Source organism: Mus caroli, unplaced genomic scaffold (genome assembly GCF_978045245.1).
Source record: "Mus caroli unplaced genomic scaffold, Mus_caroli_1 scaffold_1, whole genome shotgun sequence".
NCBI classification, from domain to species: Eukaryota; Metazoa; Chordata; class Mammalia; order Rodentia; family Muridae; genus Mus; species Mus caroli.
The window spans coordinates 176,599,533-176,625,002 of record NW_028227256.1 but is presented as its reverse complement, the minus strand read 5'-3'; the positions used below and the strand labels follow the sequence as shown (position 1 = coordinate 176,625,002).

At 45.7% G+C, this 25,470-nt stretch overlaps 1 protein-coding gene across 3 annotated transcripts in view; it reads right to left on the bottom strand.

Annotated features, from left to right (window-relative positions):
• Kif26b (kinesin family member 26B) overlaps positions 1-25,470 on the bottom strand; it is a 403,420-nt gene that overhangs the window by 93,473 nt on the left and 284,477 nt on the right. For all 3 annotated transcript variants that reach the window (XM_021161225.3, XM_029479381.2, XM_029479378.2), the window contains one exon: positions 20,451-20,634. In XM_021161225.3, the coding sequence (XP_021016884.1) occupies positions 20,451-20,634 (184 nt within the window). The remainder of the gene's footprint in view (positions 1-20,450; positions 20,635-25,470) is intronic.

Below are 25,470 nucleotides of genomic sequence, written 5' to 3'. Positions count from 1 at the left end.
TTTGCAGGGTCTCGGGGTTTGCAGGGTCTCAGGGTTTGCAGGGTCTCGGGGTTTGCAGGGTCTCAGCGTTTGGAGGGTCTCAGGGTTTGCAGGGTCTCAGGGTTTGCAGAATCTCAGGGTTTGGAGGGTCTCGGGGTTTGCAGGGTCTCGGGGTTTGCAGGGTCTCAGGGTTTGCAGGGTCTCAGGGTTTGGAGGGTCTCAGGGTTTGCAGGGTCTCAGGGTTTGCGGGGTCTCAGGGTTTGCAGAATCTCAGGGTTTGGAGGGTCTTGGGTTGTGGAAGTCTTGGCTCCTTAGACAACAGTGGTGATATTGATACTGACTCTGTAAATCATGAGGTGATAGGCAGTTCAGGACTATAAGCCTCAGGGCCTCACCTATAGTTTTGTCCTCAAGTGAGGGGTTTAAAGACATCAACTCAGCACCAGTGTCTCTGGGCAAGCACTGCTAATGCAAGGCACAGGAGAAAGTTTAGCCTGCATACTCTCTATGGTCAACATGGCGTGGTAAGTCAACATAATTCACTCAGCAAGAATGCCATACAGAAACAAACAAGCAAACAGAAGACAGACAGACAGAAAGGAATAAAGAAAGAAAAAAGAAAGCAAAAGAAAATGAGAAAAAAAGATAACCTCTATTCATGCCTAGTTTCTCCCTATGAAAATTAATTATTAAATTTTTGTTAACGTGGTGGCAATGTTACGAATTTCAAGTCTTCTTGTCACATCATCGCTCACATGAGCAAGTCTCCATGCCTTGAAAAGCTCCACTCTCTGAGAGGAGTTAGAGGATGCAGTCAACAGCCCAGCAACCTGACACATCTGGGAGTTGTAATGTAAACAGAGAAGCCAGTATCAGGCCACTGAACAAAATCTAATTTCCATCTAAGCATGCACAGGAAATTGTAAATACATCATTTTCCTTGAGAAGCTAGAATAATGATCTTTCTCAAAATGAAAATTCCTAGTCTCAGCATTCTTTGAAGAAATAAAAAGTGGGGAGTTGGCAACATGTAAGGGTGAGAGGAGCCACCTCGGTTCCCTGTCATCCTGTGCTGGCCTCAGAAGGTGGCACCTCTTTAGCCTCTGCAAACAAAGAAAGAAGAAGGGAGAGTACTAACGACCCCACTGTAAACAAGTGGAACAATTGACTCCACCCTCCACTGAAATGCAGAACCTCTCAGAGGAGACACTAGCCCCAGTAGTAATGGGGGTAAGATCTTGTGAGCAGCTGTGTCTCCGGCATGGGCTCCTTCTGGTGCAACTCCCACTATTGGTAAGCCCTGCTTTTGTGTGATTACCTGCTGGAACTGGATGAGTTCTGACTTAACATTGGCCTTCATTTCCCCAAAGGACATATAGAAGATCTGTGTTTCTACCTCAGCCAATGGCCAATAAGCAAAAACACAAGGGGAGAGGGGGCTGGGACTAAACTACAGAGCTAAACTGAGCAGTGAGGTGACCAGAGGGAACTGACTTCAGGTGGAGACTAATCTTCATCCACGTATTTAAACAATGTGATGGCTTAGGCAAACCTTTAGGTTTTAATGCATAGAAGTCAGTATTTTAATTTAGGTTAAATTTGCACCTAAGCATCCTACATATCCCACCAGGGGCCATGGGGAGGTGGACCCCTCCATTTCTCCTTCAGTCCTTGTGACTTCTTCCTTGATTGTTTCTTATTCTCTTATTATTGTGTTCCATTTCAGTTGGAAAGCGTCTGTTCCTGTGCAGGTCTGGGCAGAATGTCAAGAACTCTGTTGATGTGTATACTTATAAAAAACATTCACACCAGAGAATCAAAGTGTTCTGAGCAGGTGGCAGGGAACCGTGGGCTCTGCTTTCTGCTTCTTATCTAGCCAGTGTGTTTCCTGACAGAGACCTGGGCATTCAAGCTGCATGAGGGCCCGGTGACTCTGCTAGCTTTCATCCAGGTCTAGATGGGGGTTTCATAGGTCATAGTAAATAGAAAGAAACAATGTGCTATGTGGCAAGCCTTATATCTTAAGTTGAACTTGGGCATTAGCATGGGACAGACCAGAGGAGCAAGAAAATCCCACTTAGGGTGATTCTCCCAGGAAACAGGACTAAATATTTAGGTTTTCTACTTTAATTTACCTTTTACTTTTTTTGGAGACAAAAATTACACATTACAGAATTTCCCACTTTAAGCAAAGTGTGTGTGTGTGTGGTGGAGGCCAGAGGACAATCTTGGGTATCTTCCTTCAGATGTAATCTACCTTTTGTTTTGTTTGTTTGCTTTGTGCCACCGTCTCTCACTGACCTGGAACTACCCAAACAGCCTAGCTAGCAGGGACCCACTGGGACTACAGGCTAATGCCACCATGCCCAGCATTTTTACAGGCATTCTGGGGATCTGAACTCAAGTCCTCATGCTGTGCGGCAAGTCCTTCACCAACCACCTCCCAGCCCCAAATCAGTGTGTGTGTGTGTGTGTGTGTGTGTAAGTGTAGTTAAATGTACAACCATCCTTACATCTAGACTCCATAATATTCCCACCACCCTCAAAAGAAACTCCATGCCTCCAAGAGTGACTCTATTCCTACCCCCCAAAGCCTTGGAAACCTAATCTACCTTCTGCCTCTGTGGCTATAGCTGGGCAGGAACATTTAAGGGGCTCCTAGAGAGATGCCATGGCAACATTCCTACATGTTCTGGAACCAGCAACAAGAAAGCATAGAGGCAGAGTTGGGTGGCCCAGTGGGAGGAGACGGCTGCAGTGCTAGTAGTATAGGCATGTATGCCTGAGAACAGCCTGGGAATAATGCAGATGTTGCCCAGGCCTTGCTGGCAGGAACACCCCACCAACCCACCACCCCTGCTATGCTGGCATCTTTATCCCCACGGAGAGTGAAGAGTGAAACAATGGATCACTCAGGGTCTGAACCATGAAAACATCATCCATCTCCTGAGATCATCACGGCTGCCAAGAGGCCACGTGAAAAGAGTGCCCAGAGACCACCACCCCCAGGGTAGCAGAGGTGTCTCCCCTGACTCCCAGAACAGATACACCAGTCCTGGGTCTTGTAGCATTTGCAAAGCAGGGCCATGCCATTCCAGCTTTGTGTACCCTGGCCTCACTTGTCATCCTTAGCAGATAAAGCTATTCCCTGCGGATGTTGTTCTAACAGAATTCCCCATCGCTGGGCCGACGGCCCACTCATCTCGTCTCAAGCAAGGTGGCAGAAAGACGGAAGGCAGCCATGCGTGCCCGTCATTTGGATGATTAGCCCTCCTGACAGCGGTGCCTCTTTGGAAATCTGGCTCTTACAAGTGCCTTATTTCTCACCAGGAAATCATTTTCCTGTTTCTCTCCAGGGCGGAGAAGGGCAAATATCCTCATAGCATGTGAACTACAGGCTCACAGAAGAATCTGTGACAATACACTGCAGGCATGAAGTGACCTCTGCTCAGCACAGACTGTATCTGTGAATGACAGGAGATCAAGGAATAGACTTCCCTGTACTCAAGAGCTGGTGTGGTAACTCCTCTTCTGAGAGACGCTACAGCTCTCTAAATACCAGAGAAGGGCCTGTCACTGAGAGAGCAAGGCCAAAGCCAGTGACACACTTCTCCAGAAGAACCAGTCTCCAGGGAATTGTGAAGCAGTTCACAATGGAACAGGAACACTGGAGAAAGAGACTCTGTCTGAAAATCTAGCCCCTCTGCTCGGACATCTAGGAACCAAATAACTTTCCTTAACTGGGCAGATCTCTTGTCAATCCACAACAGAAGCAGTGTGTGGCGCAGTAGTCACAGGTAAGGGTGAGGAGATAGGTTAGTGAGTGAGATACTCAAGGCCCTGAGCTAGGAGACCCTGGACCCACGTAAAAAGCTGGGTGAGGATGTGCACATCTGGAATCCCAGAGGTGGGGAGGCAGAGGCAGGCAGATCCCTGGAGCTTTTGACTACCTCGTCTAGCCAAATTGTTCCAGTGAGAGACAGTGACTCCAGAAAAAGGAGTTCGGGGTTTAGTGACTGAGGAAGATACTTGATATAGAATAACACACATTGATCCAGTAGCCGACACTGCTGTGTTCCTACTGTGTGAAGGGGGAAGAAAAGCTTGTCCAGAGCCATGTTGTAGCCCTACTGTGCTCTGGAGAAGGGCTCAGTGCAGAAGGAGAAGGCCAGAACACAGACAGATCCTAGCACACGTGGGAACACAGAGCTACGACAGTCTGTCCAGACAGAACTGGAAGTGGTGGCCACAGGCCAACAGGTATATAGAGAAACAGTATTATACAGAAGGTGACTGGCCAACATACCACCATAGGGACAACTATTGTGTATCAAATTCAGAACAGATTGTCAGGACCCAAGCCCCCATTCCTGGGTGGAAATGAACCAACACAGCAGAGTCATAAGATCTTTGCTAAATCCTCCCGAGACTCCCAGGAAGACTCCTTCTTTTCTTCTGAAGTTTTGCTCTTTGAAGAGTCTGCTTTCCACAGTGAATATAAGCAAATTACACCACCATTGTTGAGCTAGATACTGATTCCCGTCCTTCCTCCTCCTCTTAGTTTCTCTCTGCTCCTAGCACACTGTCTGTGGACTGTGTAAGAAACTCCTGGGCTTTGTTGTTGGAGGTGGGCACTTGGTACAAAGGAGAAATGCTTCTAGCCTTACCATAGCCAATTCTAAGAGACTGCTTGAGACCGGGGAATGACTGTAGCCTTGTATGATCCAGGCAAAGAACCAGTGATGTGCAGTTGCCTAGGGAGACAGACGCAGTTCTGCAAAGCATCTGAAGTACTAGGGTGAGTTGCAGAGGGTTGGGAAGCCCTGGGGGACAAGCCTGCTGCCTAGGCAGGAATCTGTGGGCATCAGGCTGGCTGGTGAAATGACTAGTTAACCAGATACACCTTCACACTATGACTGTTATGATGTGCACAGGTATACAATGGACCCGAGTCAAATCAATAGATGCAAGATGGCAGAAAGCAGGCTTAGGTCTCTCATCTCTAAGAGAGATGATTCTGATGAGTTAAGGTATGCAAATGTATATATAAAATGATCTGATGTATATACATGTATATGTATGCAAATGAGTTGGTGAGTAAAAGTATTGTGTATGTAAATGAGTTGGCATGTGTAACTGCACTCTATATAGAAACAAGTGACTGTATAGGAATGTCTTATGCATACAAATGAGCAGGCTGCATAGCTGTGTTATGTATGTAAATGACTAGTGTATAAAAATATGCATATAAAAGTAATTTGATGCATGCAGACACATTTTATATATAAGTTCACTGATGTATGTAAATGTACTATAAAGAATGTGTTAGTGTATGCAAATGGGATGCTGATATAGATGTATTCTATATGTAAATGATTGATGTGGAAATAAAACATTTGTGTTAGTGCATGTAAATGTGCTAATTCACTAATGTATAATTAGTGTAAAATCACTAGTGTAAATTCACTAATGTATAGAAATGAGAGGAGTTAGCATGTAAAAGTATGTATGTAAGTCAGCTGATACATGTAACTGTATTGTGCATGTAAATGAGCTGATGTATGCAACTGTAAATGATGTATGTCATGCATGTAAACAAGTTGGTATATTACTATATTGTATGTGTCGATGAACTAACATATAAATGTGCCATATATGTAAATGATGTATATATTATAAATGTATCATGTATGTAAATGAAAAGCTGAATGTAAAAACACTTTGAGATGTGCTCAGTTCCAGGACCAGATCAGCATTAGCTATTGTCTCTACTGCCCAAGACACAGGAGGTTGTACCTTTGCTATGTGGATTTCAAATCCCAATGCTAAGTCAGAATTAAGGTAATATTCTGACATTCTCTTCACTGAGCAAACCATCCTGGTCCCTTAGGGAGGGCATTCACACCCCAGCTTCTGTGTGCTGACACCTTGGCCCTTCAGGCTGGCTCTTCACTGGGGACAGGAGGAATATACACACCAAATGGCTTTCCTTTGTATCTGCAGCTGCCCAGGCTGTTCCCCAAATGTCCTCTTCCTCTCTTCCACACACCCACGTACTGTCAATGTCTGCCCATACTACCATGTTCTCACCACGAACAAGCCAAGATCAAGTTGGAAGCAGCTTTGAACTGCTGGGTTTCAGCACAGCTTCCTGTTTGTCAAATGCCCATCTTGACAAACAGCCACCTCTAAACTGTGAAGGCTGCCACTCTTCAGGGCACCCAATGAAACACCTTCCAGAAAGTGCTTGCCCTGGCTCTAAGGCATCTGTTGCTTCTTGAAGAGGGGTGGAGGCCACCCACTTGCAGAGTCCACACTGACCGCAGGCAGTCAGGTGTCGCATGAGGCTAGTAGCATAGAGCGCCCACATGACTGCCCTTAGGAGCTATGGTCTGGAAAGCGAGCACCAGAGCCTCTTTTCTCCAGGCATATGGGAGAGTCCAGGGCATTAGCAGCTGCTGTGGGCTGGCCACCAGCGTCTAAGGGAAGCATGGTGGGCGTGGGGGCTGAGGGATGATGACAGAAGCAGCTAGAGAGAAGGCTGTGCTCAGAAAAGAGGATGCTGCTGAGAGCAGGCGTAACAACCTGACAGCTTCACATCAGATCGCCTCAGGATGGCAGCTGATGGCCTGACAGGATTGTACTTACACTTCAGAAACTTGCAGGGTCCCTGAGAACTCCCAAACAGAGTGCCAGAATTAAAATGGAGTTATATCACAGCTGGAGTTTTATTCTCAGGAGAGGTGGTTGGGGCAATATATATGTATGGCTCAAAAAATCTCTCTCCTCTCCTAACAGTCTTTAGAGGCAGGGGTTGTATGTGTCCAAGGGCAAAAGGGTCTCCATCCAAGGAGACATTCCCTTGTAAACTGCAGGTGCTCAATGCACTGAGTTGAGTGCATAGTTACAGTTTCCAATGAGTATGTTAAAGAAGTGTTGAATAGTTAGGCCCCTTTCATGGATGATGTGGAGCTGTGTGTCATGTGCACAGCACTCAGGTAGTGCAGAGGAGCTAGTCCCTGGGACACAAGCAGCCTTTTGCAATCCAACAAACACTGGCAAGACAGAGGAGGATTATAGAGAGTAAAAGGCACAAAGGGGCCTGCCTGCCTGTAGGTAGCATCTGAAGGGCATTAAAACTCCAGTCTGAACTAAAATGCTGAAAAAATACCAGTTGAAGGGAAATGACAAACCTAAGAGCAAATCAAAAACTTGTAACTTGTTAGAGCCAAGCTAGAATTGGGTAGGAAGGACAGAATCCCCTCCCATTTATGCTCAGCCCAATGAGCAAGCACATAGAGGGAGCAAACGGAGATCTCCCATGAGTGCCGCTCTAGGGAAGTGTGGTTTCTTATCCATTGGCATGGGAACTCTGCCTCCTGGAGAGGATTTGAGAGCCTCTGCTCTCAAGTGTGAAATTGCCAGAAAGCTAGCACACACTTACCTTCATCCCTTACCAGTCCTTTTCAAGGCTGGGCTGAGTGGCATAGGAGTGACATTTGGTACAGAGAGTCTCCCCTATGGCTCCACAAAGCATCATGCGGCTCGTCAAGTAAACAGGGGCAAAGGAGTGACTGCAAGGGGACATTCAGAGAAGAAAGGCAGGATGGTGGTCACGTGGTAGCTCCCGAGTCTGAATGAATAAACGTTTGCTCGGCACCTTCCGTGTGTTGGGAGAGATGGGGTGGGGGGGCACATCACAGCCAGTTACAAGCCCAGCCTTCAGAGAGCCCCAAAGGGAAGGAAGACAAATTCAGGGGAGTAAAAGAAATGCTGTAGAAGTTTTAGCTCAGGGTGCAATGGGAACACAAGAGACCACAGGGACTTGTGGGGAACTTCTTTAGATTGGGGAAGGAGGCAACACCTGAGCTGAAGCTTGGAGAGGAACTGCGATGCATTAAGAGGCGAGGAAGAGCCGGGCATGACAGCTCACACCTGTCATCTCAGGACTTGGGAGGCCGAGGCAGGAGAACTGCCACGAGTTTGGAGCTAGCCTGGGCTATATAGTGAGACTCTGTCTCAAACAAACAAACAAACAAACAACAAAATTCCAAAATAACAAACAAACAGAACAGAACAAAACTCAAGACAGCGGGAGCCAAAGTGGACCGAGATGGAAACAAACAGGCCCAGGTGAAAATGGTGTCCTCCTGGTAGCAATGGAAGCTATTCCTTGGAGCCTCATCAACATCAACGAATTGGAATCTGGGCGCTGTAATGCGGCTGGAGCTGCCTCAGGGCTGTATCCCAACCTCTTGAGAGATGGTTCATAGAGCTGCCATGAACATGCTGAGGAGTATCTGGGATTTTCCACAACTTACTCCCCAAGCAAATCTCCACACCATCATTTGGGTTTATCTATTAGCAACAGCTCAGGCTCAGCGATTGCTACAGGATTTCAAATGTACTCAGTAGGGGCCAGGGAGGGGGTTTAGTAGGTGACATGCCTGCCCTGAGCTCAGGGACTGAGTTCCATCCTCAGAGCATGTAAAAAGCTAACCATGAAGGCACAAGCTTAACACTTTAGTGCTAGAGAAGCAGAGACCAGAGGAACCCTGGGGCTCACTGGCTAGCGAGCCTAATGGAATGGGTGAGCTCCAGGCCAGTGAGAGCCCTTGACTCAAAAATCAGAGTGAATAGTTCCTGAGAAAGCACAAGGTTGAACTCTGACCTACACACACACACACACATACACACACACACACACACGCCCAGGGGCACACCCCTTCCATATGCAAAAATGCATATAGTAGATACTTAGTTAACTATGGCTGGGTAAATGATCGCCTTCACTTTGGCACAGGGGTTCACCTGAGCTCAGGAACAACTACCTGACACCTCTGTTTTGGACTTTCATTCCTGATGTTCTGCCTACCAGGACTGACTCGTACACAACTGCCCAGCTTTCTCCAGGATGGCCCGTCTGCCTGACACTCATGCCATCCCTCCGTCCTTCCATCCACTCTGAGCTGAGCCCCCTCTTAGGACTTCACTTCTAAGGTTTGTATCAGAAAGGACAGCAGCCTGCTGGTGGGCTGTGGGGGAGGCTCTCTCCAAAGTTCAGCAGTTGTTGGGGAAATGTGGTCAGGGGTAAAGATCGATGTTACAGTGTATAAAGAATCACTGGCAGGATTTGGTTGTTCCTGGCCAGGAGATAGGAAACAGAGGCCCTCCGGTGTTTCCTAAGACCAGTCAGGTTTTCTGTTGCTTAAAACTAAGAAGAGTTGTAACTGGTGCAACCCCTCCTCCAGTCTCATCTCGGCCACCTCCCAAGATATGCACTATTCAAGACAGCTTTAAGGTCCTGCCTATCCCATGGGGTCATCCCCTGTTAAGAAGCCAAACCCAAGAAAGGCAAGACAACACTGGAATTTCAAAATGCATGAAGTTTACCCATCGATAGTCAAAGAAGAATGGTCTGTGTAGGAGGTGCCTCAGAGATGAACAGTCATGACCAAGAATAGGAGAGGGCTATGATCTGACATCGAGCAAAGCCCCTCACAGCAGCCCCTCAGCAAAGTATCACTTCTTGCTATTTCAGAGGACACTGTCTTAAGCAAGTGATGTTTGTGTGTTCTTGAACAATCTTGGATGAACAAAAATGTTTACACATTGCTGGGACTTCGCCACACAAACTAACTGCAGGATGCTGTGCAGGCAGCATATTAAAGCGTTTAAGACAGAGGGAAGTCAAGCCTTCGCTGATGCCTGCATGGCCGGCTGTCACCACAGTGTGATGGGCAGCTGCAGGGATACTATGCTGTCCTCAGTAAAAAGGAACAGGGCAGACGATGAGCCAGGAAGCCAATTACCCTGCATAAATTCTGGTCTCATCTGCCACGATAAAGCAGAGTGGTGATAACAATAATAGGTATTTTTAGTTTGAGTTGTCTACCTAACACATGATTTTTTAACTCTTTAGAATAGCAGTTTCTGGGATCCATAAGAAGGGAGGAAAAAATTTTAATTTATTTGAGTGTTCCCAAAAGTAACTTGACACTTAGAAAATATGGAATACAAAACCAAGCAAGTGAATGAATGAATGAATGAATCAATCAATCAATCAATGGTGGAGGATGGATGGAGGATGGGTTTATAAAGGTAAAAGCAGAAGGAATTGTCACATATAACTGCTATGTAATCTCTATATTTAATATATTTTAATTTTGGCAGTTCTATATGCCTATTTTGGTTTGTTTTCTCTTACTGCAAAAATATTTCTGAGCCAGGCGTGGGGCACACGCCTTTAATCCCAGCACTCAGGAGGCAGAGGCAGGCAGATTTCTGAGTTCAAGGCCAGCCTGGTCTACAAAGTGACTTCCAGGACAGCCAGGGCTATACAGAGAAACCCTGTCTCGGAAAAAAAAACCAAAAACAAAACAAAATATTTCTGAGGCTGTGCACGTTACAAAGAAAATGATTTTTATTTCATTCGAGGCTTGGAGGTTCAAAATGGTGGCACCAACATTGCTTTGAGTCTGAGGACTCCTGGCTACAATCACAATGTGGCAGATGTATCCTGGGAACCTATATGGAGAGATTATACAACCAAATAGGAAACCAGGTAGATCTGAGGGCCATGCTCCCTTTTTAAACATAAAAATAATAATTTAAAAATTAAATATTAACGATAAATAATAATTTGCTTTAAGGGATCAAACTCCATCAATCTGTCCCTGAAGTGACAGCCCAGTGACCTCACAATCTTTCATTAAGTCTCACCTCTTAACCAGTCCACCAGCTCTCAACATGGTGAAGTTTGTAGCATGTCACTTCAGGGGACAAACTATACCCAGAACATGGTACTGCCAAGCACATGGCAGACATGCAACTTGTGGACACATAATTACTCTCAGGCTCAGGGAAGAAACATCAGTCAAACAAGATCCAAACCTGTAAGGAGCTGTGAGCATGGACCCCTGCAAAGCTGTGACCACAAAGGCTGATTGACAGATGAGAACTTCAGTGGGGAAGAGATGTTGGGGTGTTGTAAGTCCAGAGCCAAGTTATCTTGGGGCATCTTCCCGTCCACTTCAAAGCCATCTACAGCCCTCCTCTGTATGGGATCTAACATCTCTGTGACCATTAGGGGTAAATCCTATGGAATGTATAAGCAGAATCCTAGTTCCCACTGGTTGAAAAGCTAAGGATGCCATCAGATAATGCCTGGGGCCTCCACCTGAGGTCCCCCTGCTTCTCTGTGACCCGTCTACCCTGCCTACTCATCACCAATGCATTGATTGGAAAGGGGTCTTGATTCATGACTTTCTTTATCCTGTCACTAAAACCCCATGGACTTGATACCATATTAGAACCTGGGATCTAGGGAACCAGAAATTATATTTCCTGACCAGGGTCACTTTTATTTGGCTCCAGAATAAGCCATCTCTTTTGTTCCATTGAGGTGAGAGTTGCTGTTCCTTATGCTAATATAGCCTAAAAACTCACTAGAAATTAACCATACCCGTGAAGCATAAACAAACATGGTGATAGCTCATGAACAAAACAGAAAAGAGGGGGCCAGTCAGGGATACACTAGATGACGCAGAAAATGGGTCATGTCTGGGGAAGCAGATGGGTTGAGATTCAGAAGGCCCTGTGATTCATGATGGGAGAAACGTGAGCCGAGGGTAGACCAAGGACAGATATGGCAGCCTTCGAGATGCCGATCTCCCAGAAGTGTTTCCACAGACTTTGTTTCAGTTTGACTCAGAAGCCTCCTCAGTAGGCTTGTATATTTGGATACTTGGTCCCTGCTTGGTTATTTGGGAAATCTATAGAGCCTTTAGGAGATGGAGCCTTGCTAGAGGAAGTATGTCACCAGGCGCAGGCTTTGAGGGTTTGTAATCTAACTCTACTTCCTGTCTGCCCCTCCCCCTTTCTCTCTCCGCTTCCCAGCTGCTAAGCCAGCCTGGTCTTCTTGCCCTCTGCGGCCGAGAGGACCTGTGGTCCATATAAATCCTTTCTCCTCCTAGTTGTGTTTTGTCAGGTTATCCTAAGTTGCTATGCCACTGATCCAGTATTCTCAACTCAGAAATCTCCATGGGGCCAAACTATCCTTCTCCAGTGCGAGTTCCTGGTGGCACTTCCTCCATTGGTACCCACTGTGCTATCAGTACCAACTACTCTGTCTGCTGAGCTGAACTCACAGCTTGGTCTCAGTCGTCTGCCCTCTCACCCACAGTTAGCTGTAGCTGCTATGCTGTAACCTTGTACCTGTGGATTTGCAATGTATAGTAAGGATCCAAACGCAGCTCAGGTGGCACTGCTCTGGGGTGGGGGTGGTGAACTTTCATTGTGAGGCCCTGGTGATGAGCCAGGGTGGCCTAAGAGCCTGCCATATGAGGGACACAGGAGCTCTCAAACTCACGCTCTAGACCAAGAGAACTGAAGCTACAACCAGCTCTCAGTTAAGAAATGGACATTAATTTTACCAATGGTTTCAGCAACGAAAGAAAGCATGAAGCAAAACCACCCCTCTGATTGGCTACCGTTGGCCCAGTGTTTCCAGTCCAGCTTAGTCATTGTTAGTAAAGAATATTCCCCTGAGCTCCACATGGCAACACTGCTATCATAATTGTTGGTTGTGGCATGGGACACAGGTAACCAAGGGAACGGGGGAGTGGCTTTGAGGGAAATCTGTGCTTAACACTTCCAAAATGCTCCCAAATATCACTGCTTTTGGAAGCTTTATCTGGAAGTCCAAATACAATCACTGCTTCTGTTTAGAAGTCATCATCACAGATTGGAGAACAGAGCTATGGCTCAAAGCCACAGAGAAGGACACAATGGGTTAAAGTGGCTCTGGGTAGAGATGGGTTTTTGATTTCAGCAACTATTTAACAATCTGAAGAATGCATATCTTGCTTTTTAAAAAAATGCATGCCAAATGATTTCACATCCATAATGATACATTTTAGTTTACTGAAGCATCAGGAAGGTTTGAAATGTTTTCTATTTGATGCAAATCAGCAACAGGCAAGCACAGCGTCCACTAGCAGGTTAGGCGCCAAGACAGACTTGCCAACACAAGCAGCATTATACTTCCTATTTCCTTTATAAAACCTTGGTAGCACAATTCCATTTAAATGTGACAATTATAGCAAAATATAATTAATTTTCAGCCACTAGTGAGAGAAAGAGACATAGGATTTAAGACATTAGAAATATAAAACAGAGCTGCCATTCTTTTGACATTGACCATTGTCTCATTTGTGCTCAGATTGATAAAAGGTAGGTTTTGAACTAAGACTGATAAAAAGTCCTGGCCTGGCCTTATAATGCATCTTATAGTGCTCTTTGGTTAATTGAAACAGTGACATTTATTCCAGAGAGAATTCCTCATGTAACTTCTTGGTTTTATTCTACAAGTTGCAGTGCTAATTGGGAATTACAGGGATCCCAAGAAGCTCCAGGACCATCCCCAATCACACGAAAAGTTGCTAGCCTTTCAAAAGTCCATTTAGAAAAATGCTCTTTACATACATGCATGGTGTATGTGTGTGTGTGTGTGTGTGTGTATGTGCATACGCACGTGCACACACATCATTTTCATTCACCTAAAAATACAGAGCCAGTAGATTTGAGGTGAAAAATAACAGATTTGGGAAGCAGATGAAGGCTGCCTTAGTGTGAATTCCAACTCTGATTTAGTTTTCATTCCAAAGCTTCAACCTGCATCTTCTCCCCATGGATGGATGGCTACTCAAATTGCTCCCCTCCCCATGCCTTAGCTTCCTTACACATCAAAGGTACAGGCTCCATGGAGTGGCTTTTATGAAGATTCAGATTGTGAACAGTATGTGTTGTCTGATGGGGGCCAGCCTTGGGCACTGTCACCTTTCTGACATAGCATGGGCATTGTCCTCTAGGACAATTTATGCATAGAGAAGAAGTGGCTGGGACCAGGCACATGGGAGTCTCCTCATTTCCACGTTCTTGGCCTCTCTGCATCATCCCCTCCCCTCCCTCTCAGGATGAATGATGCAGTGTTCAACGTCCACCCGACTTTGAAGCAAAAAAGGAATTATGTAAAACCGTTCAAAGCAGTTTTTTTTTTCTTCTTCCCAAGAAGCTTATAACCTAGTAGGGGAAGCTAAAAAAAAAAAAAAACTTCCCTGGAAACTCAGGGTCTGATTTCAGGCTTGTCCATGAGCATTTCCTGGAAAGACTTTATGCCTGGAGATCTTTCTATCCTTGAGACTTTTCAGACCACCCAGTTCCTCACCTGAAGAGCTGTATGAAAATTTAAGTGAATCTGAAAATGCTCCATCTCCATGAAGACACTGGCTGAACACTTTCCCTTCAAGCATCAGGAGAGCTAGAACAGGAGACAGCACACCAGGCTATTCCTCCTCAATAGCCTTGAGGTTTTCTCACCCAGTCTGCAACATTCTGCAAACATCTGAGATTGGAAATTAAGGTTTTCATATGTAGTATGTCTGTCAGACTAGAACTCATAGAACTGTACCACCTACCCCTTCAAGCCCACCTGAGTAAGAAGACAACAGAAAATGACACCCACACAACCCACCACATTAAAGGAAGCACATTATTCAGGAGGAATACAAATCACCCCACACTTAATTCACAAGAGACTTTTTATGCCTCTTCTCGATAGTGGCCTTTAACGGAGCTCATTTTCCTAAGAGGTCTCCTTCCATTTGCAAGAATGATGAATGCTAGGATGTCAGAGTAGACAAGAGTTTCTATGACTTAGGTCTACTGTGTTCCCTGCAAGACAGTGCCTGGGAGCTAGGCTCCTACCAGGGTTCAGTGACATCAAGTCTGTGCAGCCCAGAGGTTGGCACATCCTAGAGCTGGGTGGAAGTCCAAATCCATGTGAGAAAAAAAAAAAAATTTCACAAAGGTTAAAGAGCCAGAATGATCTCTCCACATTTCCTTCCTCTGGTGACAGGCTGGAGAAAGAAAGCGTCAAACTCATTCAGCCAGCGAGAATAAGAAACAAAACAAAACAAAACAAAACAAACCCCAAAGCACCTGTGATGGTTTGTATATGCTTGGCCCAGGGAGTAGCACTATTAGAAGGTGTGGCCTTGTTGGAGTAGGTGTGTCTCTCTGGGAGTGTCCAAGCTGCTTAGAAGCCAGTCTCCTTCTGTTTGACTTCGGATGAAGATGTAGGACTCTCAGTTCCCCCTGTACCATGCCTCCCTGGATGCTGCCATGTTCCTGCCTTGATGATAATGGACTGAACCTCTGAACCTGTAAGCCAGCCCCAATTAAATGTTCTTATAAAAGTTGCCTTGGTCATGGTGTCTGTTCACAGCAGTAAAACCTAAGACACCACCCAACCAATCACAACTCCGTGAGTTCATCTGAAGCAACCAAAATCAACTTAGCATGGAAAGGCATAATTGCAACTAGGGAGTGGAAGGTCACACAGGTTTATTTCCCGGAAGAGCTAACAATTTAATTTATAGAGCTATCAGATGAGCCATAGTGATAAATGTGTATTATTTATGCAGCCAGGCCCACTTCTTTTTCCTCAACTGTACACCAAAAATAGGAGCGATGTCATGGTTCACATTTCCTGTCATTTGTACTGAAGATGGAGTAGTGACAGTGACTGACTGCTGGGATCCAGAATTTTCCATCCCATCCGAATGTTTTATTTCATATATACTAGAAATGAATTTTAAAGACAGGCTCCAATCTTTGCTCTTCTCCCTGATAAAAGCTTTACGATGGGGGAAGGGCAAACATGGTAATGAGAACAGGATAATTTGCATGTGTTTAAGTGACCTGGACCTTCTTGGGCTGGAAGGCAGGAGATTTTTCTCCTTGATATGGACCTGAAATCAGCTCCTGAAGCTGCCCTTGCCATTTCTCCTTGTTAAATAAATGAGCAATAGCTACGTTAGCACCTTTGGGAAAGTCTTACCTTAATTTAAATCTTATTGCTATCCTCTCATTGTAAAAAGGACACCAACCAGGCAGGAATTGTGTCTTCGATAGTGTTACAAGGATCTAGTAATTGAAGGACTTCTTCCCTGAAGATGTCAGTAAATGCACAAAAGACCAGAGTCCTAACAAACACACTCATGACAGTTTTTCTTTTCTGTGTTATTAGTTTACACACAACAGAACACAACACAAAGAAAACTTCAGAGTTGAAACTAAAAAGAGACAACACAGAACCTAGTGACATGAGCTGCCTGTGTTTGCCTCTGTGTGTGTGTGTGTGTGTGTGTCTGTGTCTGTGTGTGTGTCTGTATGTGTGGTTATGTGTGTTTGTATGTGTGTATCTGTGTCTGTGTGCCCAGGGATTATCAGAGGTTAAAGTAAGCCATCACTGAGTTTGGACAGTGGAGAATAGATTAATGGCTCTGGCCTTTGTTGCCCTAGGAAGTCCACAATTCCACACCTCCACCAAGCTGCCCAGGTTGGGATGGCTGCTCAGAGAGGAAGATTCTCAGGGAGGTCCTGCAAGGTCACAGCCGACTGGCCATGAGCAGTGGTAGGCCTGTACTCTGAATGAACCAATGAACTCCCTCACACTTGCTACATCTGGTTTCTTTATGATTCTTTCAAAACCCTGTGTGATTTTTTCCCTTGCTTCTGGAACCCACCACAGGAAGTTTCCAATTCTTGCAGAACACATTGAGGCATAGGAGGCACCAACCACAGACTACCACTGTTTTGAGACATTCCTGGGGGCTGTGAGAGAAAAGATGCCTCACCTTCCCTTCATGCCTCCGACACCTCCCTTCTGTTATTCACCAGGGAAGGGAAATGCAACTAAACTCCAAGGGGACTGTCACCAATCGAGTGTGACAGCTGCCATCCCTGTCCTTGCTTTAAATGTAGCCACAGAACCAGAAAACACAAGTGTTACACAGATAACATACATTTCTCTAGGAACTCGCGACCCCAGATGAAGAGGTCTGTCATTACATCGTGACACGCTAAGAAATGACCCTTGAACACGGCTGTTAATTAATTGTGCAAACAGATTTCACAGAGAGCGCTTACTGACTTAGGAGAGAAGGAACCATTTTCAAACAGATTACAAGTATCATTTACATATAAGCCAAATCAATGAGCTATAAATGGGGGCTGAGCTGCTTTGATCCACTAATCACTTGAATCTGTCTAGTAAGAAGGTCTTTACAAAGCCAGTTAAGAGTAGTTAGTTCTTTGTACATCTTACAGCTATGGTACGTCAGGAATTATGACTTTCCCTTAAGTCAAGGTCCCTCATATTGGTCTATGTCTTAGTCAGGGTTTCTATTCCGGCACAAACAAGACAAAGAAGCAAGTTGGGGAGGAAAGGGTTTATTCAGCTTACACTTCCACATTGCTGTTCATCACCAAGGAAGTCAGGACTGGGACTCAAGCAGATCAGGAAGCAGGAGCTGATGCAGAGACCTTGGGGGGATGTTACTTACTGGCTTGCTTCCCCTGGCTTGCTCAGCTTGCTTTCTTATAGAACCCAGGACTATCAGCCCATGATGGCACCATCCACAATGGGCCCTCCCCCGACTCCCTTGATCACTAACTGAGAAAACGCTTTACTGCTCAATCTCATGGAGTCATTTCCTCAAAGGAGGCTCCTTTCTCTGTGATAACTCCAGCTTGTGTCAAGTTGACACACAAAACCAGCCGGTACAGTCTGAATCAGTGCCATTTCTTTGATTGCCTGGAAGAAGACACTAGGTTTAAGTGCCACGAGGACAGGCACTCAACCTCTGCCCATCACTGCAGCACCTGACACACAGTAGGTGCTCAGGAAACACTTGCTATGTGCCAGGAGCTGTTCTGAGAGCTGAAGATCCTAAGATGGCATTCCAGAGGCACAGGTCAGGCTTGGAACACGAAGTGGTTTTAAGCAACTCAATCAAGTTCATCAAACATATATAAATAGCATCAATTATTTTGGCTATATATTAAGCTCAACTATATTTATTTGAGATGGTAAAATGTGAATCATTTTAATAGATGGATGAGTGGAGTTTTTCCCACAGGGGTAGAGAAGCTGCAGTTCCCAAATGTAGTGCAGCATCTAGGGAGAAGGACAAAGCCTATGGAGGGGTAGGTATGTGGGAAGATGGCCTCATTGTGGTTTTAACATAGCAAGTAGACTCCTACCACCACCTCTCTGAGGACATAGTCCCTTCAAGTGTCACTTCCTCCCCATCACTGATCTTCAAGGGTCATCACAAGCAAAGGAAGGGCTCATGTGGCCACCTATTGGATAGAAGTCACAGCATCTGTCCTGTGACTCACTAGCAGATGCCCATGACATTTCTATAGCAAACTCGGGTGTTTGGTTGCATTTCTGAATTGCAAATGAGAGAGATGGATAATACCTTTAATATCAAATGTTAAATGTATGATCTGCTAGCTGTAGTCCCGGGAATGGATATATATTAGAAAGGCTCTTCACACATACATGCTACATGCAGTGAAATCCAGATAGATGGTCCCTGTGCTCTTGCAGGTCCAGATTGTTTCTCAGCAAGTGCTCAGTCACTGCTGGCTACAAGAACTCTCTCTGCTGTTCTGCTCCCTGGCCTTCCTGGAGTCCTTCAGGGATGTGGATAAAGGGAAGAGGAGGCCTAACACAGAAGGCTTAGGCCTAGGCCCACCTCAAGAAGCATCCACACAGACGGTGTCAGACCAGGGTGAGAGGTGAAGGCAGCATTTCTTGTAAATGGGGCCACAGTGGAATGTGTGAGTCCCCTGTGATGGCCAAGCACCCGGCACCTTTTCTAAGAGACACCATGTCAATGTTTAGGGTAGGATGATGATGAGAAGCAAGAGCGAGAGAGACATGGCAGCTTTCACCTTGCCCTGTGGCATGCCTTTGACATTCGAGTCCCAACACATTAACAAAATAAATGTCCTTGCACACTTAGCCCTGTCTGTGATCACCTATACTGTGCATTTACCCCAGCTAAAGAAGGACGCCTGCAGTCACTTAGACCCACAGCCTTCAAAGTTCAGCTCATAGCTACCATGGCTCCAGTGTAGACATCATGGCCCTTCCTCAGTGGTTTTGCCCCTCAGACTCCCTTTCTGGGAGGGATATCCTGGGCTACTCTGCTTCCTCCAATGCCTTCTACACGGTGTGAAGATGGAGTAGCCCTGACAGATGGTTGCCTAAGGTCTTTCTTTACCACTGGCCTTGAAAGTTTTCTTAGCTGACACTCATCTGCTGAGAAACACCACGGAAAATTCTAAGTCTGGAGGCTGTCCACGACACTCACCACTGCTCTATCTGACCTCATTTTAAAATCTGTTTACTTAGGGTGGAAAGCATTATGACGTAAGGGCTTCCCTCTTAGACGGTGGTACTAGGGGTGCAGAATGGAGAGGGGAGAAGCAGTAAGAAGAGAATGAAGGAGATCAGGCACAGGATGTGTGGTCTTTCTGAAGGGAACATGGTCATCTGGAGACTATAAACTGGGGTACAACCAAGTTTCGATGTCAAAAGGACAAAAATACACCTGGTTCTGCTTTCTTCAGCATGACCAGCTGGGTTCTGAAACAAGACCCAAGGCCAACGTCAGGTCTCGCGTTCTGTGTATATCTGTACTCTGAGGAAAGTAATGAATAGAATCACTGTATCTCTCCAGCTACATGTTTTTCTAAGCCCCAACTTGTTTCCCCCACTGAAGATTAGGCTGTGAATTACTTCACGCAGACCTTTATCTTGGGAGAGAAAGAGTTAAGAGTTGACATTTAGAAATAAAGTTATCATAAATGTGTCCCAGTAATATCCTGTTACAGACTTCCCTTACGTCTTTCTAAGTCCTTGTGACAACTTCAAACTGCATTTCTTGGCTGGAAAGCTACTGAACCACTCTACAGAATTCACACCAGTGATCTGGTGCAGATGCGGAAGTCACCACTTATTTGAAGGGGAGAAGGACTTAGAAGCACCACAGGAAAGAATATCTTCATCTTGCTTCCATGTGGTCTTTTCCCTGGGCCTCCGGCCTCTGCTTCTGGCTTTTGCATCTCTAAGTTTGAAGTGTCTATGGTCCTGCTCAACAATGTAAAGCTATTTCCCTCCCCACCCAAATCAAGTCAGATCCCCAACTTAATGTACTTTCGAGTTGCCAAGACAGTCTACAGACAGCAGAAATGGATAGACCTTACAGATCTGTGGCACCTCCCCATGTAAAGTCCCATTAAAACACCAGGCACAGAGAAGAACATGAATAGACTCTAACTATAGCAGCGTATTGCATAGAGTCATTCTGAGCACCTTTGTGGTTTATTTCTAGGCTTTTCTGTGGTTGTTTTCAGTCAGAGGTTGACCCTGGATGAACAAAATCCCAGAAAGTGGGCATGCTGGGACTTCCAAACCAACTTCCTTGTGTCACTTTTTGTCTCTGGTACCTCTTCATCTTCAAAAATGAGAGCCCAAGGTTGTTCTCTTCTTTCCCAACCTTCCCAGTGCCACACCCACTGAACGAACGGCAGAGGCAGCAGCTGGCACCTACCTTGCCCATGCCAGGAGTGTCCTTCACCTTGTTGACAGCCCTCAGGAGACAGGGTGGGGCCGGGGGAGGAGAGGTCTGCAGGATCCCACTGAAGCTGGTTGCAAAGAGGGGAGCCTCTGCAACAGACGGAGTCGAAGGCCGGTGTTTCTTCTTCTTAGATGACAGATTTAACTTCTGGGCAGCTCTGCACAGGGACAGTAAGGAGGAGAAGGTGGTATAATCAGATGCACTGGGCTGGCCACTTTCCCCCTTTCTCTTAAAGGGCCCTTTAATTACTCTTGCCTTCACTCTCAGTACCCTGCAGCCCTTTGCTATACCACAAGGAACTTAATTAATAAGCTATGTAATCACTGGGCCAGAAGAAAGGAGCTATAAAACCACATGGCTCCAAGATCGCAAGTTACAAAGACTTGTTTGTTCTCCGCAACACTCAGCCTGAGCATGAATGAAGCCAGTCAGCTTTGGGGACCCGCAGCACCTACTCTGCTAATCGCCCCCTCCCCATACTGCCATTTCTCTGGCATAAGCCCAACTGTGAAGAACCAGATGAGCTCATTTAAAATTTTTTACACCTTGTAAAAACCAAGCCCGTCTGATGAAGAGCCTGGTGGTGACTGACCGGGGAGTGGCTTGGCTATGAAAGCAGAATACAATGCCCCCCAGTGCACTGGAGAAATATAAAGTACCCTGGTGTGAGGAATGGACAGCAGGCCAGAGTATCCACTCCAGCGAGGTGCAGGGCATGAGACTAACCCTCTCCTCAGGTGGATAACGGGCTCTTGTACAGTACCACCTTCAAGTACAAAATGCTGTCTGTGGGCAAGGAAGGAGGGGGTCAAGGTAACCAAATGGCATGGAAGGCACAGATGGAGACATGAGGGAGGCTGTGGCTGCAGCATCATTAAAAATGCTGGCTGTTCACACCGCATCTTCCACCATCCAAGTGCCCTGTAGCACTTAGGGCATGATAATCTTGCCATAGAAAAGTCATGAAGATGCAAACGGTGGTGTGAGACAAAGGCCTTTCACGCAGCCTCGCTTTTTAGACTCACTTTTTAAATTAATTCTTGATGTATTATATCACATATTTCTATGTAAATATAAAGGTATAAATGGTTTTTTTGATGGGAGCAGGAGGAGGTGACAGTCTTACTATATAATCCTGACTCTCTCTCTCTCTCTCTCTCTCTCTCTCTCTCTGTGTGGTGTGCATGTGTGTTATATGTATGTTTTGCACATGTGTGTGTGTCCCATGTGTGTGGAAGCCCGAGACTGATGTCAGGAATTATTCTCCTTAGCTTTTTTAGCTTTTTCATTGAGATCCATCCATACAGCACACAGGTACTTGGCTCTTTCTCTTAGAAAAGACAAGTACACGTGACACTTCCCCAGCTAGCTGCAACACTGTTGCTGTCCCCACTCATTTGATCCAAACTCCCAGCAAGTGCCACCTGTCAACCTCCCACCCAAGCCCTCCCCTTCCATTCTCTGGAAGCTACATTCAGTTAGGCATCTGTCTTCAACCCTCTGAAACTGCTCAGATAGGTTACCAATAATTGTATGATGGCTGTCATGGTCTCAGCCCCAACCTGGACCTGTCAGACCTAAGAACACATCCTTCCTCCTTGCTCCCTAAGCTTCTGGGACATCCCATTCTCTTCCAGTGTCTTCGCAGGGCTTAGCCCCTGCTTCTGTCTGCAGTTGCTGCTGTTAGCTGCAGGGATCGCATCTCAGCCTGCGACTCCTCGAGTGTCCTGCCCAGCTTAGCCCTGGCGCTCCCTTGTTTATTTATCTCAATACCTCTTCAGCAATCCCACTTGAGTATTCAGTAAACATCCCTAACACATCATCCTTAAGACTAAAGGGCTTATCTCCTTCTGCAGGCTTCTCCTGTACTCACTCCCCTGTCTCAGAATAAAACAGCCCCACCATTCAGGCACCCAGACCTCATCTCACATAACACACCTAATCTGCCTCAGATTTTACCCATTCTAACATAAACTAGACCCAAGATCCTTTTACCACTTCAGACTCACATTTCCTATCTCACCCACTACACACTGCTCCCTCTGATTATGAGGCAATGAACACTAAAATCAGGTCAGCCATACTAGTGTCCAGTATGCTCCACCTCACGTTCTTAGCCCTGCCTCAGGGAGACCAGCACGTACCTCATTCCTTTGCCTCCTTTAAATCTGGGTTTAAATGTTTCTCTAACCACACATGTACCCTGCCCACCATAGGAGATGGCATTTTGTAAAGATGGCTCTGTCAGTAAGTTCTTACAACCTATCACTGACACTCACGGTTGAGAGGTGAGATCTATGTGCCTCCTCCTGGACCCTAAGAGGAAATTCAAAGTTGAATTTCCATAGCCCACAGAATATGATGGAAGAGCTGTTGTGTGACTCTCAAGGCTGAGTTATCAAGTGCAATGTGGGTTTTGTAAAGATTGTGGGGAAGCCCAGATCATGTGGGCAGAGTCACGTGGTCTCCAGACGACAGGCTCAGGAGTAAATTGTCCTTTTCATGATTCCCTTGGTGTTTTCCTCTGGAGTCTCAGCTATCATGCGGTGGACAGATGCACAGGCCTCACCTGTGGCATCACGTCTGAATTCCTGACCCCCAGGCCCCATGAAAACGAATAAATGACCACTGCCACTCTGATCCACTGAGTTAGGGGTGAGCACGACTGCCTAAGAAAGGGACTTGCTCACTCTGTGGCATGGCTCACTTCCTCAAGACTGAAGCCGTCCTCTTGCAGAAAGACAGAGGCTCACAAAGCTCAAGGAACTCACAAGCCTGGGGCTATTGAGGCAGTACAGAGCAGATAGGAGAGAGTTTATGACACAGTGTGCAAATCCTATGGGGGATCCCAGGGATGCAGCCTCTGGAATCATCACTGATGCTGGAGTGGGCTATGCAGTGATACAGCTCCCCCAGTCAGCCATACAGCCATACAACTGACACCTCACCATGAGCACCCCTCCCCCACACTCCTGTGAGCACCCCTCCCCACACTCCTGTGAGCACCCCTCACCATGCTCCTGTGAACACCTCTCCCCATGCTCCTGTGAGTGACCCCCAATAAAATCCCTGGTTCCTTAAGATGGATTTGGGTGGAACAGTTCTTTAACTTGTCATTTCCTCCTCTCTGGAGGCCAGTAAAAGTGGATACCCCAGGAAAGCACCACAACCCCCCAAAGTCCCAATTCCTGTTACTCTGATCACTCTGAGACAAGACTCTGACCGAGTGAGTAATATAGCGAGTGGCTTACTTAGCTATTTTGTTTATTATCTATTAACCTTATAGACTAAAAACCCCACTAGGGCAAAATTCAAGAAGCACAAAAATGTTTGTTGGGTGACTAAATGACTGAAAGAAATTGGGGTTACCTAAGATAAGAAAACTGAAGAAAGGGGAAGGAAGGGACCTCCAAAATTAATTAATTATAAAGGAAACAAGTTTACTTAGTTTCCTGCAAAAGGAGCCATGAGCATGGTAGAAACAGAAGAACCACCTCTAAAAATGCTAAAGAGAAATAAATGACAGCAGAGGTATCCTTGCTCAAGGCTACTCTGAGTCTCAGAGGAAGAGACGACGAAGAAGACATTACCCCTAACACGACGTGAAGTCGGCTCTAGAGGGCCTTCAGTATGTAGCCTGAATTTGAACAACCAGCTTCTTCAGACATTGCGCTGGTTAAGATTACTCACCCTGACCAGAATTAGAGAGCTATAGTCGCCTAGGTGGCTCTCTGGGATGCCTGTGAGGGATTATCTAGTTTAGGTAGTAGAGGTGGGAAGGCCCATCTTAACCATGCTGACATCTCATTGGTGGGGTCCTGGCTGGGGTGCTGATCACCAACATTCCTCTGCTTCCTGCCAGCAGATGCAGAGTGACCAGCTCAGGCTCCCAGCGCCATGACACCCTGCCATGACAGACAGAAAGGTGACTAATACAGATACTAAGTAGGTAACAGTGGACATTTCCCTCATTCTGACTACATGCTCACGTAGTGCCTGGAACATCAGTATTATTATTATTATTATTATTAAATCATCATCATCACTTTGTTTCCAAGACTTGGTTTTTCCACAGTAAGATTCAGAAAATAAAATACTATCTGCTTTTATAGGCTCTTTTAGGAAACTAAATAAAAGCGTTATAAAGAGTTTGATGGACCAATGATGTTACTTCAGTGAGCTATATAGCAAGTGCTGGAGCTAAGACTGACTCTAGATGAAGGAACCTCACATTGCCTTTCAGTAGGGGCTAGATGTAGGTAGCGAAATCTACCAGAGCTAAACACTAGCTGAGACATAAAGCACACTGGCTTTATAATTAGAAGGGGAGTCTTCTGAAAATTAGAAAGCACATTCTTGATAAATGGCCTTCATATAACATGGAGTATTTTGTCCCTGAAAGGGTCTGAGTGGTGGGTAGAAATCACTTTAAAGGAATATCAGTAAGAGAGCCATGCAGTAGAGAGGCAGCCTGTCTCACAGCATGGAGACGGAAAGACTCCTACAATCTCCCAGACACTTAGGAAAGCCTCATTGGCAACCACTCCAGAAAATTATATTCAATTAGAGCTGATTATTTTGAGAATACATTTTAAATTGTTTTTTTTTTCTTAAAATGGGTATGTAGCTCATATTAGGAGAATTTCAGAAATTTGAAATGAGCAGGCTGTCACTTAAGGGTTGCTGTAACTCCACAATGGCACTCTCCTCCTGACATCATTAGGAGCAGCTCTCTGGTATGTCTTATATGCTCCAATTCTTTTTATGTAGTGCCTCAATGACACACAGATGGGAGAAGGTTAAAGTTTAGAAATTGCTCACGTATGATGGTATTGTTCAGGGATACAAAAGGAGAGGTGGTCACAAAAGAAAAGGTTAGTATTTCTGGCTAGAGGCATGTTTTGCGAGATCCATGCCCCACGGGACCTTACCTCCCTCCCCCTATAAGGGAAAACAGGTGAGTTTCTTTTTTAAAAATTTCAATCTCAGCAGA